The sequence below is a fragment of a genome, unplaced genomic scaffold (genome assembly GCF_019419815.1).
Source record: "Pyrus x bretschneideri cultivar Hongxiangsu unplaced genomic scaffold, Pyrus_bretschneideri_v1 Contig54, whole genome shotgun sequence".
NCBI classification, from domain to species: domain Eukaryota; kingdom Viridiplantae; phylum Streptophyta; class Magnoliopsida; order Rosales; family Rosaceae; genus Pyrus; species Pyrus x bretschneideri.
The window spans coordinates 179,689-199,011 of record NW_025999792.1 but is presented as its reverse complement, the minus strand read 5'-3'; the positions used below and the strand labels follow the sequence as shown (position 1 = coordinate 199,011).

Here is a 19,323-nt window from a genome sequence, read left to right as displayed (position 1 = left end):
GGCTCCTATTGCAGCTGGAGATGAGTTTAGATAATGTTGGATTAAATAGGATAATGTTTGGATAATATGGGATAAGATAAGATAAGGTTGGATAAGATCTTGTTTTCAGTTGATTCCTTGTCTTCCAAGCCTTAATCTAATTCTTCCAGATTTGTAGCACATTTTTAGCATCATTTAGACACCAAAAACGTCCATCCATTATGCTTCATTCACATGCTATCCAATCCAAGTCCAAAACTGCTCCAAATTGCTCATTTTGGCCATTTATTGTCATCTTCACCAATTGAACCTACAATAATACGAAAATAAACTAAATCACTATAATAAATGAAAATTAACTAAGTAAATGCAAAGAAATAAGATAACAAAGTCATATAAATATGCTCCTATCAATGATCCATACGCCAACACTTACAATCCGCGCTGGAGAGATCATCCAAATATGAGGTGGAGGAAGTTTCAACAACCTCAACAACAAGGAGGATTTTGACCACCACCCTCTGGCATGTTTTCAATGCCATACGCACCAACACAACCCCAACCACAATCTGCCCAACCAAAATCAAGTTCGTCCATGGATAATGATCAAATTGTTCAATTATTAGCCACTGTGGCGCAAGGAATGCAAATTCAAGCCAAAAAAGGTGGATGAATTGGAGAAGCAAATAGGGCAAATGGTGGAATTCATGGGCCAATTCAGAGAGCAAGGCAGATTGCCTAGTTCAACTGTTGTCAACCTGAAGGAAGGATTTGAATCTGCAAAGGCCATCACATTGAGAAGTGGAAGAGAAGTTGGAACTAACCCAAAACCATCCAAATCAAGCCGAAAGGAGGATAAGCAACGACAATTCAAGGAGGAGGAACAAGACAAGGCCAAGACAAGGATTGAGCAATCCTTGCCGCAGCCTCTTATACCCCCTACTTCGTCCAACACAGGTAAGATGGGTTCAAGTTCTGTTAATTCTAACCCTATTCCACGCAATGTATCTTTCCCTCATAGATTTATGCAATCTAAGAAAGAAGAGAATGATAAGGACATTCTTAAAACATTTAGAAAGGTGCAAGTCAATATTCCACTCCTTGATGCAATCAAACAAGTTCCAAAGTATGCCAAATTCTTGAAAGAACTTTGCACAACAAGGAAGAGGATTTTGAACGAGCAAGTGGTAAGGGTAAGTGAGAATGTTTCAGCAGTTTTACAAAGGAAATTGCCTCCTAAATGCAAAGATCCAGGTAGTATCACAATCCCTTGTGTTATTGGTAATACTAAGTTTAAGCATGCCATGTTAGACTTAGGTGCATCCATTAATGTCATGATTTATTCTATTTATGCATCTATGAAGTTAGGAGAGCTGAAAAATGATGGAGTTATTATTCAATTAGCTGATCGTTCTAATGTTTTGGTGCATGTTAATCATTTAATCTTTCCAGTTGATTTCTATATGCTTGACATGGAAGATTCGGCCTATTCTCCTCCTTTTCCGATCCTACTTGGAAGACCATTCATGAAAACAGCCCGCACCAAGATAGATGTGATCAAGGGGACGTTAACAATTGAATTTGATGGCGAGATTATTGATTTTAACATTTCTAAAGCTATGGAGTATCCTATTGATGATCATTCTTGTTTTTCTTTTGATATAATTGATTCATTGGCGCAACAATACCTTGAAGATTTGAATGAGGCTGCCCTTAAAACAACCATTATGAAAGGAATGGGCCTAAAAAACGAAGGAGCAGGACCTATGCTCACCCACGACATGCATGAAGAAATCCTTGCCGTGCACCCTAGTGAAGAAGTGGTTGATATGGTGGCTGCCTTAGAATCGTTGCCACAACAATATGGTAAGCCTTTAATCCCAATTTCAAGTTCAGTTTCAACTAATAAATTACTACCCTCAATAATTCAGGTACCCTTCCTCGAACTTAAACCATTACCAAGCCATTTGAAGTATGTTTTCTTGGGAGACCAAGAGACTTTGCCCGTCATAGTCTCTTCCTCACTCACGGCACAAGAAGAAGAAGTTGGTGAGGGTGTTAAAGGAACACAAAACAGCCATTGGATGAACCTTGGCCGACATCAAGGGAATAAGCCCTACCACATGCATGCATCGTATACTTTTGGAAGAGGGGGCTAAACCATCTCGAGAGGCTCAACACCGACTCAACCCTCCAATGATGAAAGTCGTGAAAGATGAGATTATCAAGCGACTTGATTGTGGAGTGATCTATCCAATCTCTAATAGTCGTTGGGTTTCACCAGTCCAAGTTGTTCCAAAGAAATTCGGAGTCATTGTGGTGAAGAACGAAGAGAATGAGCTTGTGCCTACCTATATCCAAACCGGTTGGAAAGTTTGCATTGATTATAGGAAGCTTAACACCACCACAAAGAAGGATCACTTCCCTTTGCCGTTCATTGATCAAATGCTTGAAAGGTTAGCTAGTCATGCATTTTATTGTTTTCTTGATGGTTATTCGGGTTATAATCAAATTGTCATAGCACTGGAATATCAAGAAAATACCACTTTCACTTGTCCCTTTGGTACGTTTGCATATCGTCGAATGCCATTCGGTTTATGCAATGCACCAGCCACATTTCAAAGATGCATGGTAAGTATTTTTTCAAATTATGTTGAAAAGATCATTGAAGTCTTCATGGATGATTTTAGTGTTTTTGGTGATTCGTTTAATGATTGCTTGGCTAATCTCACCTTAATCTTGAAACGATGCATTGAAACTAACCTTGTTTTAAATTGGGAAAGATGTCATTTTATGGTAAAACAAGGCATAGTTTTGGATCACATAATCTCTGAAAAAGGAATTGAGGTTGATAAATAAAAAATAGATCTTGTACGCTACTCACCCTCTCCCACTTCGGTGAGAGAGGTTCGTTCTTTTCTTGGACATGTAGGATTCTATAGACAGTTCATCAAGGACTTTTCGAAGATATGCCAACCTCTTTGCTGTCTCCTTCAAAATGATATGCCCATTGACTTCAACAAGGAATGTGAGAAAACATTCAACCACCTCAAGGAATTGCTCACTTCGGCCCCTATCATAATTCAACCAAATTGGAGCCTTCCTTTTAAGCTTATGTGCGATGAGTCAGATTATGCAATTGGAGCTGTTTTAGGCCAAAGGAAGAGCAAGCAGCCACATGTCATCTATTATGCCTCCCGGATCTTGAATGACGCCCAATTGAACTACTCCATCACTGAAAAAGAACTCCTTGCTGTTGTGTTTCCATTAGATAAGTTTCATTCTTATTTACTTGGCACTAAAGTCATTGTTTATTTTGATCACGCAACCTTGAAGCATTTGCTTATGAAGAAAGAAGCCAAACCAAGGCTTATTCGCTAGATGCTTCTTCGCCAAGAGTTCGATATTGAAATTAGGTATAAGAAAGGGAGTGAAAACATGGTGGCTCGCCACTTGAGCCATTTGGTGCATGATGAGGAGTTGCTATCCATTGAGGTAAATGAGCTATGGTATGCAGATTTGGTGAATTATTTAGTAGCTAAACAAGTTCCAAACACCCTAAACAAGCACCAACGTGATAAACTCAAAAAGGATGCATGGTTTTATGTGTGGGATGACCCATACTTGTGGAAATATTGCCTTGATCAGATTCTACGTAGGTGTGTGCATGAGTCCGAATTTCATTTAATTTTAACTTTCTGTCACACTTATGCATATGGGGGTCATTTTGGCACCCAAAGGACAACACATAAGGTCCTTGAATGTGGATTTTATTGGTCTACTCTATTTAAGGATGCTAGAACATTTTGCATAACATGTGATCGTTGCCAAATAACAGAAAACATAGGTCAAAGAGACCAAATGCCACAAACATCCATTCTCTTTATCAAAATTTTTGATGTTTGGGGCATTGATTTGATGGGTCATTTTCCTCCCTCACATGGTTTCAATTATATTTTGCTTGCGGTTGATTATGTGTCGAAATGGGTGGAAGCAAAAGCCACCTGTACTAACGATTCCAAAGTGGTTGCAGATTTTGTTAAAACTCATATCTTTTCCAGATTTGGGATGCCTGGAGTGCTCATAAGTGATGGAGGTTTTCATTTTTGCAATCGAACCATCGAGGCGCTGCTCAAGAAATATAATGTCACGCATAAGGTTTCGACACCTTATCATCCCCAAACAAGTGGGCAAGCCGAGGTTTCAAATAGAAAAATCAAGCAGATTTTGGAGAAGACCGTTGGACCAACTCAGAAAGATTGGAGCTTGTGTTTGGATCATGCATTGTGGGCATATCATACGACTTACGAAACACCCATTGGAATGTCCTCATTTCAACTTGTCTATGGCAAACCCTGCCATCTTCCTATGGAATTAGAGCGCAAGGCGCATTGGGCTGTCAAAACATTCAACATGGACATAGATGCGGCTGGAATTCATAGGAAGCTGCAATTGAATGAACTTGAAGAAATTAGGCATGAGGCTTATGAGAATGCTCGCATTTACAAGGCGAAGACAAAAGCATTCCATGACAAGATGATTTGTAGCAAGACATTCTTAATCGGCCAGAAAGTGTTACTTTTCAATTCCCGCCTTCATTTGTATCCCGGTAAGTTACATTCTAAATGGATTGGTCCTTTTGTTGTTACTAATGTTTTTCCTTATGGTGCAGTCCAAATTCAAAGTTTCAAGACCGGACAAGAATTCAAAGTGAATGGACATCGCTTAAAGCCTTACCTTTTTGAGGAGTATGTGGTGGAGGAAATACCCCTCCATGCTGTGGGCTCCAATGAAGCTTAAAGAGAGGTTTTGTCTAGCTGGAAGACGTTAAAGCAAGCGTTTCTTGGGAGGCAACCCATGCATTTAAATAAAGAAGACCTAGGAATGTCCAACAATCCACAACCAAATTTGCGTTCCTAAACCAACTCTTTATTGCTTTTACTTTGCCATGATAGTTGTGTTTGTTAGTTGAGTTGTTTTGATGGTTTGAGTGTGAGTTTTTGTTTGAAACATTGAGGACAATGTTTGGTTTAAGTGTTGGGGGGGGGGGGTGTAAACAAATTATTTTTCATTAATTTTCATGGGACTTTATTACCTATCACTTCTATTGTTGTTTCTCATTATTTTTAAGTGTGTTTATCATGTTTTGACGTGTTTTAATGTGTTTTGAAAGGAAAATACGAAAGTTTGAAAAAAAATATTTCGAAAAAGTTTTGAAAAACCCAAAAAGAATCATTTTTGTGTGTTTGTTTGTGTCTTAAGGTACCTTCCCACACAATGATGAGGATTTGGTTTTTGATTGCATGACTGTTAAAGAAAGTTACAAACACGGATGAAAGTTTGAATTGCTCTTTGGTTTATGCTTAGTTGTAGTCGACGTTTACAAGTTCACATATAATCACAAAAAGAAAAAAAATCAGTTTTTGTAACATGCTTGAAGGAAGGAACTCAAACTAATGCTACAACCTTGAGAGACTTGAGCCTAAACTTTGTTTGGAGAGTTATTAATTTGTGATTTCTTGTTTTCTAAAGTCGTTGCATGATCTCATTATTTCTTTGCTTGGTTGCTACTTAGAATGCATTTTCATCATTATAGTTCCAAATACTAGAACTCATGCTCGTTTCATTCAAAGTATGATATTGAGTGCATACCATACAATAAGATGAGGTTATTTAGTTAAACCAGAACCAAAAAGCCTTACCCTTTGCATATGTATTGTAGGTTTAACCCTTTTGATCCTTATTTAGCCTATTTTCTTTGTTAGCCATATTATCCATACCTAGCCTAGAATAGGACTATCCATACCCTTGTTCTTAAAGGATAGTGAAGCATGACTTAGAGGGAATTCCTTTTAATCTACATTTTGCGGAAAAACAAGTGTGGGGTAAGGTTTGCATTGAAAATCTATGAAAAAAGAAAAAAGAAAAAGAAAAGACTGATTGGTCTTGTCTTGAGCTGCCCTAAAAAAGAAAAAGAAAAGAACTCATTGGTTTTGCAGAAAAACATGTGTGGGGTAAGCTAGACTTCAATTCGAACTCATCGGTCTTGTCTTGAGCTACTCTAGGATATTGAATGCATAAGGTACGACATTGTCCAATCCCAAGGCTGAAAGTTCCTTGATTGTTCGATTATCCGCAGCCATGAGTTGTTCTTCCTCTTCCTCTTCTTCTTCTTCATCTTCATCAAACTCAGATTCAGAGCTAGAACTAGGTGGATTAGGTTCTGGCTCCTTCCTCTTTCTTCTCAAACTTTTCTCAAAATTGACGTCAAACTCCAAGATATGTGCACGAATAGGTTGAGAACTTCGAGTCATAAACTAGTACCTAAAATCAACAAAACAAGACAAAACAAAAATCAGAAACCAAAACTAAAATACATGAAAACAAAGGGGGATTAGCAATTTTGCTAATCTTCGGCAACGGCGCCAAAAATTTGATGTGATATAAAATAGCACACAAACTTAAACCCTTTTTATGTAGTTGTAGTATGAATAAGTAGGGATTGTTATAGGCCGGGGATTAGAAGGGATGCTAATCTCTCTATTTAAACTCTAAAACACTAAACTAGACTCAAAAATAGAAAACTAGCCTCTAATGACTCAAAACAAACTAGACTGACTTAAAATAGCACAAAACAAGCAAATTGACTCAAAACGGAAACTAAGGGTGATTTTGGACGAATTCTGACTTAGCTTTGACTCAAAACACTAAAAGAAACAAATTTAAACAGGTTCTAACTAAGTAAACACTAAATATAAAGAGGGGAATTGGGTTTGACGAATTTAAAGTGAAAGCAAACAGGTTTAAAGACTCTAAACAACTTTGGACGAAATTACGTGTTTTAATGGGTGAACGGCTAGCTAGAGGGTTCTTCTCTGCGCATGACACATATGCATACAAATCGATTTCCATTTATTATTCCAACAAACCATGAATGACAATGCCCCAAGTTAATCGTAAACTGCACAAATTAACCATCAAATTTCCCTAATTTCATTGAATTGGACTCAGCGACGCAATCAAATTATTCTTATCAAGTTCCCTATATGAACAACATTATAGAGATACATATCAAAGATCATTAAGTTGTATGGAAATCATAAGCATTGACATGGCATTCATAACTATGAAAAGCATGATACTTTTGCCAGGAATTTACTTAACATGATCATGACTAGCGACCTCCACTACTTGTAAATATAAGTTCATAACGATTAGGTGAAATTCCCTTATATTTTAGCATCAAATTCATGCATGCAAACTAAGTGTGCACCCTCAATCAACATACAAGAATAAGTTATCAATGAAGCAATTAAGCAAATCACATTGATGTTTTACGAAACAATAATTGGATGAAATCAATTCATATCACATATATGTTCATGGCTTTGAATTCTCCTCTAGCCAAAACGAGCTTAGGACCTCATGTTCGCACTTAAACAAAGATAACTTAAATTAAACATTGAAAGCAAAAGATTGAATACACCTAGAGACACTCCAACAATCCAAATTTGAATGGCAGGGCACGGATTCAAGAGTATCCTCTCCTTTCTCCTTGCAAGGTTGCACCACAATGGTGTTTCTGTGTATGAAATTGGGTTATGGTGTGTGTGGATGGCTGGTGTGAATTATGGTGGTATAAGGATGAGTGGTTTTTTCTCTTTTGTGCGGCAAAATATATTTAAAGGGATAGGCATTAATTAGATTTTGGGAAAGATTTTTACACCAAATCCTCAAGCAAAAAAGGGTAAATAAATGTCAGAATCCAAGACGAAAAGGGAAAGAGAGGTGTGGCAGATCCTAGAGAGAAAGGGAAAGAGCTTACACGGTAAGGAAAGGTCTTCTAGAAGGAAAAGGTGCGACATCCCCTTAGGAATAGGATTAAGCCTTCTAGAAACATATCTTTAAGTGTCCTAGTATAATTAGGGACCCCTCTAACAGCTAGAACTTAGGTTGTGTAGGATTAGGATTGGCTAAGACAAAATAAAGTAGTTTGGCTTATGTGTCCTTCTTTCTTTGCTGAGCTCCATATCTTCTTTGTCTTGACTTAATTCTTCCATCTCTTTAGCATATTCTTAGCCATTTTTGAACTTCAATTTCATCCATCCACCTTGCTCCATGCATGTGCTATCCAGTCCAGGCCCAAAACTGCTCTAAAATGCTCCAAATTGCTTTTTCTTGCCACTTTAGCCAATTGAACCTACAAACACACGAAAATAGCTTAAATCACTATAATAAATACAAACTAACTCACTAAATACAAGGAAATAGGCTAACAAAGTCGCATAAATATGCTCCTATCAAATTCCCCCACACTTTGCTTTTGCTAGTCCTCGAGCAAAACAAAACAAACGAAACACAATCTAAACCTTCCAACATTTGCCTCAAGGATTTTGAATGCAACATGACATGTTAAAAATCACTACTCCCACATATTTTTGCTCTTTACTCTTGAGTAAACACTTAACCGTAGTCACCACTCACTAGCTCGCATTTAATCAATTAAAACATCATTTTGAATGTAGTAACATGCCTTAGAGAATTCACTCAATTTCTCACCGGATATACTCTCTATTTTCACACAGATTTTCTGACTACACTCCCTACACTAAGTATATGTGAGAAGATTGATGTAAACATGTAGACTAACACTGACATATGTTATAACAAATAAAGCATTTTCTGGAATTATTAATACAATATGTATATGATCTCATGAGTGGAATGCCACTACTTAAGAGTGAGAACTAGGGATTCCATATGCTCATACCAATTTCAAACTCCACATATTGAAACACATAACAATCAAGATAGAAGTCTAAGGCTTATAACGGGGCTAAGGTATTGGCTAGCAAAGAAAGGATAAGGACAAACAAAGGTTCTTAAAGCAATAGTAAGCAAGGTAATGAAATGAACACTTAGAATTCACTTTTGAATGCAAAAATCAACTTTAAACACCCATGGGAGATTCACACAACACTTAGGGCCAGATTCAAACTTTTGGACCCTTTCTTCAACGACCAATACTTGTGAGTTCATTCTCACTTATTTCTCAACTCTTTTTCTTCCTTTTTTTAATTTATTTTTTATTTTTTATTTTTTTTTATTTTTAGATTTCAGATTTCCAACGAAAACCTTCCCCCCACACTTGTTTTTCTGCATAATGTTGGTCAAAAGGAGTTCCCTTTAAGTCATGCTTCATTATCCTTTAAGAACAAGGGTATGGATAGTCCTATTCTAGGCTAGGTAAGGATAATGTGGCTAACAAAGAAAATAGGCTAAATAAGGCTCAAAGGGGTTAAACCTACAATACATATTCAAAGGGTAAGGCTTTTTGGCTCTGGTTTAACTAAACAACTTCATCTTATTGTATGTTATGCACTCAATTTTATGCTTTGAATGAAACGGGTATGAGTTCTAGTATTTGGAGCTATAATGATGAAAACGCATTCTAAGTATAGTGAAGCATGTTACAAAAAATTAAATTTTTTTTTCTTTTTGATTACATGTGAATTCGTTAATTACAACTACAACTAAGCATAAACCAAAGAGCAAATCAAACGTCCATCCATGTTTGTAACTTTCTTTAACAGTCATGCAATTAAAAACCAAATCCTCATCACTGTGTTGGAAGGGACCTTAAGACACAAACAAACAAACACAAACGACTCTTTTTGGGTTTTTCAAAGCTGTTTTCGAATTTTTTTTCAAAATTTTCGTATTTCCCTTTCAAAACACATGAAAACACTTCAAAACATAATAAAAACACTTAAAACAGTGAGTAACAACTTTTAGAAGTGATAGGTGATAAAATATGACGAAATTCATGAAGAACACTTTGTTTACACCCCCACACTTAAATCAAACATTGTCCTCAATGTTTCAAACATAGGCTCACACACAAACAATCAAACAACACAACTAACAAACATGACAATTATGGCAGAGTAAAAGCAATAAAGAGTAGGGTAAAGAACGCAAATCTGGTTGTGGATTGTTGGAGATTCCTAGGTTTTCTTTATTTGAACACATGGGTTCCCTCCTAAGAAGCGCATGCTTTAACGTCTTCCAGCCGGACGATACCTCCTTTTAAGCTCCATTAGTGCACACGGCATGGAGGGGTACATCCTCCACGACATGCTCCTCAAAATACTTATAATAAGGCTTAATGGGCTATCCATGAATTAGAACCTAGAACCAAACAAGCATGGGCTGTCCATGGAAGATCCGAACAAGCATTTGAAGGAATTTGAAGTAGTATGCTCGAGTATGACACCCATTAATGTGGATGGGAATATTTTGAAGATGAAAGCCTTTCCATTCTCTCTTTTGGAAAAGGCTAAGGATTGGCTCTATGAACTAGCACCTGGAACTGTCACTTCTTAGGAAAGCATGAATAGACCATTCTTAGAGAAAATTTTCCCAACTTCGAGAGTCATTCTTTTGAGGAAGAGGATTGGTGGAATTCAACAAAGCCAAGGAGAATCTTTTCCAGCATATTATGAACGTTTCAAGATTTCAGCTGCATCTTGTCCACAACATCAAATGAAGGAAAAGCTTATAATTCAATATTTCTAAGAAGGACTCTTTCCAATTGAAAGACAAATGCTAGATGCTTCGAAAGGTGGTGCTTTGGTTGACAAAACCCCAGTTGCTGCCAAGATCTTCATAGCCAATCGAGCCTTGAATGCACAACAATATGAGGGAGTTGGACAAAGAGACCCCCCACGGCAACACCAAGTTAATGAGGTAAGTGCAATTTCTGAAATTCAATCTCAATTGGCTAATCTCACTATTCTTGTGTCACAGGTTGCTAATGGATCCAAAGTGCAAGGAGCAAGTGTTTGTGGCGAGTGCACTATGCAAGGACATTCTAATAATCAATGTCCTTAATTGATTGAGAATGGAGGATGGGAAAGTGCTAATGCCATAGGATATCAAGGCCAAAATCAACCAAGGCATGACCCATTCTCTAACACCTACAATCCGGGCTAGAGAGATCATCCCAATATAAAGTGGAGGGAACCTCAACAAACTCATCAACAAGGCGGATATAGACAACCACCTCCAGGACTCTATCAAAGGCCATTCACAGCACCATAACTTCCATTTATGCCCAAACAAATTCAGGTTCGTCATTGGATAATGATAAAATTGTTCAAGTACAAACGTCTTTGACGCAGGGCTTACAAAACCAAGCCAAGGAGATGGACGAATTGAAGAATCAAATGGGGTAAATGGTGGAATTCATGGGACAATTTAGGGAACAAGGAAAACTGCCTAGTTCAACCGTTGTAAACCCGAAGGGAGGATTTAAAACTACTAAGGCTGTCACAGTGAGAAGTGGCAAGGAGGTTGGAACCAACCCATAAACGTTCAAATCAAGTCAAAAGGAGGACAAAAAGCTGTTGCTCGAGGAAGAAGAGGATGAAAAAGTCACGGCAACAGTAGAACAACCCTTGCCACAGCCACCTAAGGATCCTAAACCATCCAATTCAAGTAAGTTAGGTCCAAATTCAGTTAATGCTAACCCTATTCCACCAAATGTAAGTTTTCCTCACAGATTTATGCAATCTAAGAAAGAAGAGAATGAGAAAGACATTCTTGAGACATTTAGAAGGGTACAAGTCAATATCCCACTCCTTGACACAATCAAGCAAGTTCCAAAGTATGCTAAATTTTTGAAAGAGCTTTGCACAACAAGGAAAAGGATTTCGAACAAGGAAGTGATATGGGTAAGTGAGAATGTTTTAGCCGTTTTACAAAGGAAATTGCCTCCTACATGCAAAGATCTAGGTAGTTTCACAATCCCTTGTTTTATTGGCAATACTAAGTTTAAACATGCTATGCTAGATTTAGGTGCTTCCATTAATGTCATGCCATATTTTATCTATGCATCTATGAACCTAGGAGAGCTTAAAAACGATGGTGTTATTATTCAATTAGCTGATCATTCTAATGCATATCCGAAAGGAGTTTTGGAAGATGTTTTGGTCCAGGTTAACCACTTGATATTTCTAGCAGATTTTTATTTGCTTGATATGGAAGATTCGGCCCATTCCACACCATTGCTGATCTTACTTGGGGAGACCCTTCATGAAAACAGCCTACACCAAGATAGATGTGTTCAAGGGGATGTTAACAATGGAATTTGATGGCAAGATTATTGATTTTAACATTTCTAAAGCTATAAGGTATCCTAAAGACGATCATTCTTATTTTTCTATTGATGTATTTGATTCATTGGCGCAGGAATAACTTGACGGCCTAAATGAGGATGCCCTTGAAACAACCATTACACAAGGAATGGGACTTAAAGACCAAGAGGCAGAACCTATGCACACTCACGGCAAGAATGAGGTCTTTACCATGCCTAAATGTGAAGAAGAGGCCGAGATGGTTGCTGCCCTTGCGTCATTGACACAACATATTGGTAAGCCTCCAATCCTAATTCCAATTCCCGTTTCTACTAATAAGTCGTTACCCTCGGTGATTCAGGCACCCTACCTCGAGCTTAAACCGTTACCAAATCATTTGAAGTATGTCTTCTTGGGAGATAAAGAGACTTTGCCCGTCATAGTCTCTTCATCGCTCACGGCATTGGAGGAGTAAAAACTAGTTCGAGTGTTGAAGGAGTACAAAATGGCCATTGGATGGACTTTAGCCAACATCAAGGGAATTAGTCCTACAACATGCATGCATCGCATACTTCTAGAGGATGGGGCTAAACCAACTCGAGAAGCTCAACATCGACTCAACCTTCCAATGATGGAAGTTGTGAAAAAAGAGATTATCATGCTTCTTGATTGTGGAGTGATTTATCCAATTTCGGATAGTCGTTGGGTTTCATCGGTTCAAGTTGTTCCAAAAAAATCTGGAGCCACTCGTATCTAAACAGATTCAAGAGTTTGCATTGACTATAGAAAGCTCAACACCACCATAAGGAAAGATCACTTCCCCATGTCGTTCATTGATCAAATGCTTGAAAAGTTAGCCGGTCATTCTTTTTATTGCTTTCTTGATGGTTATTCGGGATATAATCAGATTGTTATAGCTCCAGATGATCAAGAAGATACCACTTTTACTTGTCCATTTGGTATTTTGATTATCATTGAATGCCATTTGGTTTATGTAATGCACTAGCCACCTTTCAAAGATGCATGGTAAGCATCTTTTCAGATTTTGTTAAGAAGATTATTGAAGTTTTCATGGATGATTTTAGTATTTTTGGTGATTCATTTGATGATTGTTTGACTAATCTCACATTAATCTTGAAACGATGCATTGAAACTAACCTTGTTTTAATGTGTCCTAGAATCAAAATTCAAAAATTTTGAAAAAAATTTGAAAAAGTTTTGAAAAAACCCAAAAAGAGTCGTTTTTGTTTGTTTGTTTATGTCTTAGGGTACCTTCCAACACAATGATGAGGATTTAGTTTTTAAGTGCATAACTGTTAAAGAAAGTTACAAACATGGGTGGAAGTTTGATATGCTCTTTGGTTTATGCTTAGTTGTAGTTGTTGTTTACAAATACACATGTAATCACAAAAAGAAAAAATCAGTTTTTGTAACATGCTTGAAGGAAGAAACTCAAACTAACGCTACAACCCTAAGAGACTTGAGCCTAAACATTATTTGGAGAGTTATTAATCTTGATGTTGTTGTTTTCTAAAGTCCTTGCATGATCTCATTATTTCTTTGCTTGGTTGCTACTTAGAGTGCATTTTCATCATTTTAGTTTCAAATACTAGAATTCACGTCCGTTTCATTCAAAGCATAAGATTGAGTGCATAACATGCGATAAGATGAAGTTGTTTAGTTAAACCAGAGCCTTATTTAGCTTTTTTTCTTTGTTAGCCACATTATCCTTACCTAGCATAGAATGAGACTATCCATACCCTTGTTCTTAAAGAATAATGGAGCATGACTTAGAGGGAATTCCTTTTGATCCACAATTTGCAGAAAAACAAGGGTGGGGGAAGGTTTTTCGTTGGAATTCTATAAGGATGTAGGTTTAGTGCGCCAAAGAAAGAAAAGGGCACGCGAAAGAAAAGGAAAAAAAAAGAAAAAAAAAACAAAAACGTGAAAAAAAAGAGATAAAACAAAAAAGAAAGAAAAAGAAGAAAAAGAGTTGAGAAATAAGTGAGAATGAACTCACAAGTATTAGTTGTTGAAGAAAGGGTCAAAAAGTTTGAATCTTGCCCTAAGTGTTGTGTGAATCTCCCATGGGTGTTTAAAGTTGATTTCTGCATTCAAAAGTGAATTCTAAGTGTTTATTTCATTACTTTGCTTACTATTGCTTTAAGAACTTTTGTTTATCCTAACCTTTCTTTGTTAGCCAATATCTTAGCCATGTTACAACCCTTAGACATCGATCTTGATTGTTATGTGTTTCAATATGTGGAGTTTAAAATTGGTACGATCATATGGTATCCCTGGTTCTCGCGTCTAAGTAGTGGCATTCCATTCATGATATCATATACATGTTAATAATTCCAGAAAGTGCCTTCTTTGTTATAACATATGTGGGTGTCAGTTTATATGTTTACATCAATCTTCTCACATATACCTAGTGTAGTGAGTGTAATTAGAAAATCTGTGTGAAAATAGAGAGTATATTTGTTGAGGAATTGAGGGAATTCTTTATGACATGTTACTACATTTAAAACGTTGTTTTAATTGATTAAATGCGAGCTAGTGAGTGGTGACTGTGGTTAAGTGTATACTCAAGAGTAAGGATGGCTGAAATCTATGTGGGTAGTTATTTTTAACATGTCATGTTTCATTGGAAATTCCTGAGGCAATTGTTGGAAAGTTTAGGTTGTGTTTTGTTTGTTTCGTTTTGCTTGGGGACTAGCAAAAGCTAAGTGTGGGGGAATTTGATAGGAGCATATTTATGCTACTTTGTTAGCTTATTTCCTTGCATTTACTCAGTTAATTTCTATTTATTATAATGTTTTAAATTATTTTCGTGTGTTTGTAGGTCCAAATGACAAAGTTGGCAAGAAAGTGCAATTTGGAGCAGTTTTGGGCTTGGAATGGATAACATATGCATGGAGCTTAGAATGGATAACATATGCATGGAGCAAGGTGGATGGACGAATTTGAAGTTCAAGAGGGGCTAGGAATGTGCTTAACATTTGGAAGAATTGATTCAAGACTTGGAAGATAAGGAATCAGCTAAGAAGAAGGAAACATTATCCAAACTACTTTATCCTATCCAAACATTATCCAACCTTCTCTTCTCTTATCATATCCTAATCTTTTGCTACCTTAATTCCAGCTGCAAAGGGGACTCCTTTTCACATTAAATCACCTAAATATCTGGTTCTAGAAGGCCTTACCTTAAGGGTGCCGCATACCTTATCCCTTGTCCTTCTAGAAATTTGCCATATCTTGGATCCTTGTCCCTGTTGGTTTGTGTTGTGCAATCCTTTTCCAACACAAGCTTTGGAGTGCTAAATCCTTCTCCAAAACAACCTTGTCGTGGCCCCCTAGCCCTATAAATACCCACATCTACCGACCTATATCTCACCACAATTCACACCACACATCCATCACACACACAAATCCCTCTAGTGCCGCAGCTTTGCAAGGAGAAAGGAGAGGAGACCCTTGGAGCCGTGCCTTGCCATTCAAGCTTGGATTGCTTGAATGTTCTTAGGTGTATTCTATCTTTTTCTTTCAATGTTTAATTTAAGTTACCTTTGTTTAAGTGCGAACATGAGGAACTAAACTCGTTGTAGCTAGAGGTGGATTCAAAGCCATGAACATATATGTGATATGAATTGATTTCCTCGAGTTATTGTTTTGTAAAACATGAATGCAATTTACTTATCTGTTGATTGATAACTTATTCTTGTATGTTGATTAAGGAGGCCTACTTAGTTTGCATGCATGAATTTGATGCTAAAATATAAGGGAATTTCACCTAATCGTTATGAACTTAGATTTATAAGTAGTGGAGGTTGCTAGTCACAATCGCGTTAAGTAAATCCATGGTAAGAGTATCATGCAGTTCGTAGTTACAAACGCCTTGTCAATGCTTATAATTTTCATAGAACTTAATGATCATTGATATGTATCTCTATTATGCTGTTCATGTAGGGAACTATTGAAGAATAATTTGGTTGCCGATGCGTTATCCATCCATTTCAATGACTTAAGGAAAATCTGAGGGTTAATTAGTGTTGTTCACGATTAATTTGGGGCGTTGTCTTTCATGGTTTATAGGAATAATAACTGGAAACCAATTTGTATGCATATGTGTCATATGTGGAGATGAACCCTCTAGCTAGCCATTCACCCATTTAAACACCCAATTTCGTCAAAATTGTTTAGAGTCTTTAAATCTGTTTGTTTTTACTTTAATTTCATCAAAACCAATCCCCCCCTTTAATATTTCATGTTTACTTAGTTAGAACCTATTTTAATTTGTTTCTTTTAGTGTTTTGAGTCAAAGTTAGGTTAGAATTCGTCCAAAGTAATCCTTAGTTTCTGTTTTGAGTCAATTTGCTTGTTTTGTGCTGTTTTAAGTCATTCTAGTTTGTTTTAAGTCATTAGAGTCTAGTTTAATGTTTTTTAGTCTAATTTGAGTAGATTAGCAGTCTCTCCTAATCCCCGGCCTAGAACGATCCCTACTTTCACATACTAGGATGATCCCTACATAAAAACCGTTTGAAGCCTTATTATGAGTATTTTGAGGAGCATGTCGTGGAGGATATACCCCTCCATGCTGTGGGCCGTAGTGGAGCTTGAATGGAGGTATCGTCCGGTTGGAAGACGTTAAAGCAAGCGCTTCTTGGGAGGTAACCCATGTGTTCAAATAAAGAAAACCTAGGAATCTCCGGCTCCACAACCAGATTTGCGTTCCTTAACCCTACTCTTTATTGCTTTTTACTTTGCCATAATTGTCATGTTTTTTAGTTGTGTTGTTTGATTGCTTGCGTGTGAGTCTATGTTTGAAACATTGAGGACAATGTTTGGTTTAAGTGTGCGCGGGTAAATAGATGCTTTCAGGACTTATTTTCGAAAATTATCACCTATCACTTCAAAAAGTTATTACTCACTATTTTTAAGTGTTTTTATTGTGTTTTGAAGTATTTTAATGTGTCCTATAAGAAAAAACCGAAAATTTTGAAAAACAATTTTGAAAAAGCTTTGAAAAACCCAGAAAGAGTTGTTTTTAGAGTTGTTTTTTATGTTCCTTTGTCTCTTAGGGTACCTTCCAACATCATGATGAGGATTTGGTTTTTAATTACATGACTGTTAAAGAAAGTTACAAACATGGATGGAAGTTTGATTTGCTCTTTGGTTTATGCTTAGTTGTAGTTGTCGCTTACGTATTCACATGTAATCCCAAAAAGGAAAAAATCAGTTTTTATAACATGCTTGAAGGAAGGAACTCAAACTAACGCTACAACCCTGAGAGACTTGAGCCTAAACTTTATTTGGAGAGTTATTAATCTTGATGTTTTTGTTTTCTAAAGTCGTTGCATGATCTCATTATTTCTTTGCTTGGTTGCTACTTAGAATGTGTTTTCATCACTACAGATTCAAATACTAGAACTCATACCCGTTTCATTCAAAGCATAAATTGATTATGTAACAAATAACAAGATGAAGTTGTTTAGTTAAGCCAGAGCTAAAAAGCCTTACCCTTTGCATATGTATTGTAGGTTTAACCCCGTTGAGGCTTAGTTAGCCTATTTTCTTTGTTAGCCACATTAGCCTTACCTAGCCTAGAATAGGACTATTCATACACTTGTTCTTAAAGAATAGTGGAGCATGACTTTAGAGGGAATTCCTTTTGATCTACATTATGCAAGAAAACAAGTGTGGGGGAAGGTTTTTCGTTGGAAGTCTATGAGGATGTACATTTTGTGTGCCAAAGAAAAAGAAAAGGGCACGGAAACAAAAGCATGGAAAAAGAAAGAAAAAGAAGAAAAAGGGTTGAGAAATAAGTGAGAATGAACCCACAAGTATTGGTTGTTGAAGAAAGGGTCCAAAGGTTTGAATCTAGCCCTAAGTTTTGTGTGAATCTCCCATGAGCGTTTAAAGTTGATTTCTGCATTCAAAAGTGAATTCTAACTGTTTATTTCCTTAGTTTGCTTACTATCGCTTTAAGAACTTTTGTTTATCCTTACCTTTCTTTGTTAGCCAATACCTTAGCCCCGTTACAACCCTTAGACTTCTATCTTGATTGTTATGTGTTTCAATATGTGGAGTTTAAAAGTGGTACGAGCATATGGTATCCCTGGTTCTCGCGTCTAAGTAGTGGCATTCCATTCATGAGATCATATACATGTTAATAATTCCAGAAAGTGCCTTCTTTGTTATAACATATGTGAGAGCTAGTTTACATGTTTACATCAATCTTCTCACATATACCTAGTGTAGGGAGTGTAGTCAGAAAATCTGTGTGAAAATAGAAAGTAGATCCGGTGAGGAATTGAAGGATTCTCTAAGGCATGTTACTACATTCAAAATGTTGTTTTAATTGATTAAATGTGAGCTAGTGAGTGGTGACTGTGGTTAAGTATATGCTCGAGGGTAGGGATAGCTAAATAATGTGGGAGTAGTGATTTTTAGCATGTCATGTTGCATTGAAAATCCCTGAGGCAATTGTTGGAAGGTTTAGACTGTGTTTTGTTTTCTTTGTTTTGCTCAGGGACTAGCAAAAGCTAAGTGTGGGGGAATGTGATAGGAGCATATATATGCGACTTAGTTAACTTGTTTTCTTGCATTTACATAGCTAATTTCTACTTATTACAGTGTTTTAGACTATTTTCGTGTGTTTTCAGGTTTAAATGACAAAGTTGGCAAGAAAGTGCAATTTGGATCATTTTACAGCAGTTTTGGGCTTTGAATGGATAGCACATGCATGGAGCAAGGTGAATGGACGAATTAATTCAAGGAAAAGATGATTTGGAGCTCAACAAAGAAAGAAGGAAACATGAGCCAAACTATCTTATTTTGTCTTAGTTAATCCTAATCCTTCACTACCTAAGTTCCAGCTGTTAGGGGGGGGCCCTAATTAACTTAGGACACCTAAATATATGTTTCTAGAAGGCCTAATCCTAATTCTACAAGAGATGCCGCACCTATCCCTTCTAGGTAGATGGACGTTTTTGAAGATTAAAAGAGGCTAGGAATGTGCTCAAGAGTTGAAGAAATTAATTCAAGATCAAAGAAGATAGGGAATCAGCTAAAAGGAGGGAATATTATCCAAAACCTTATCCGTTCCTGTTTTATCTCAACATTATCCTAACCCTATCTACCTTAATTTCAGCTGCAAGGAGGACATCTAAATGACATTAGGATACCTACAAATTAGGTTTCTAGA

The 19,323-nt window shown here is 36.9% G+C and overlaps 1 protein-coding gene across 1 annotated transcript in view; it reads left to right on the top strand.

Moving 5' to 3' along the window:
• The first annotated feature begins 674 nt into the window (after positions 1 to 674).
• The window catches only part of LOC103950514 (ion channel CASTOR), a 55,584-nt gene continuing 36,935 nt past the window's right edge, over positions 675 to 19,323 (top strand). The window contains exons 1-2 of the mRNA XM_009361737.3: positions 675 to 936; positions 1,675 to 1,910. Coding sequence (XP_009360012.2) covers positions 675 to 936; positions 1,675 to 1,910 — 498 coding nt within the window. The remainder of the gene's footprint in view (positions 937 to 1,674; positions 1,911 to 19,323) is intronic.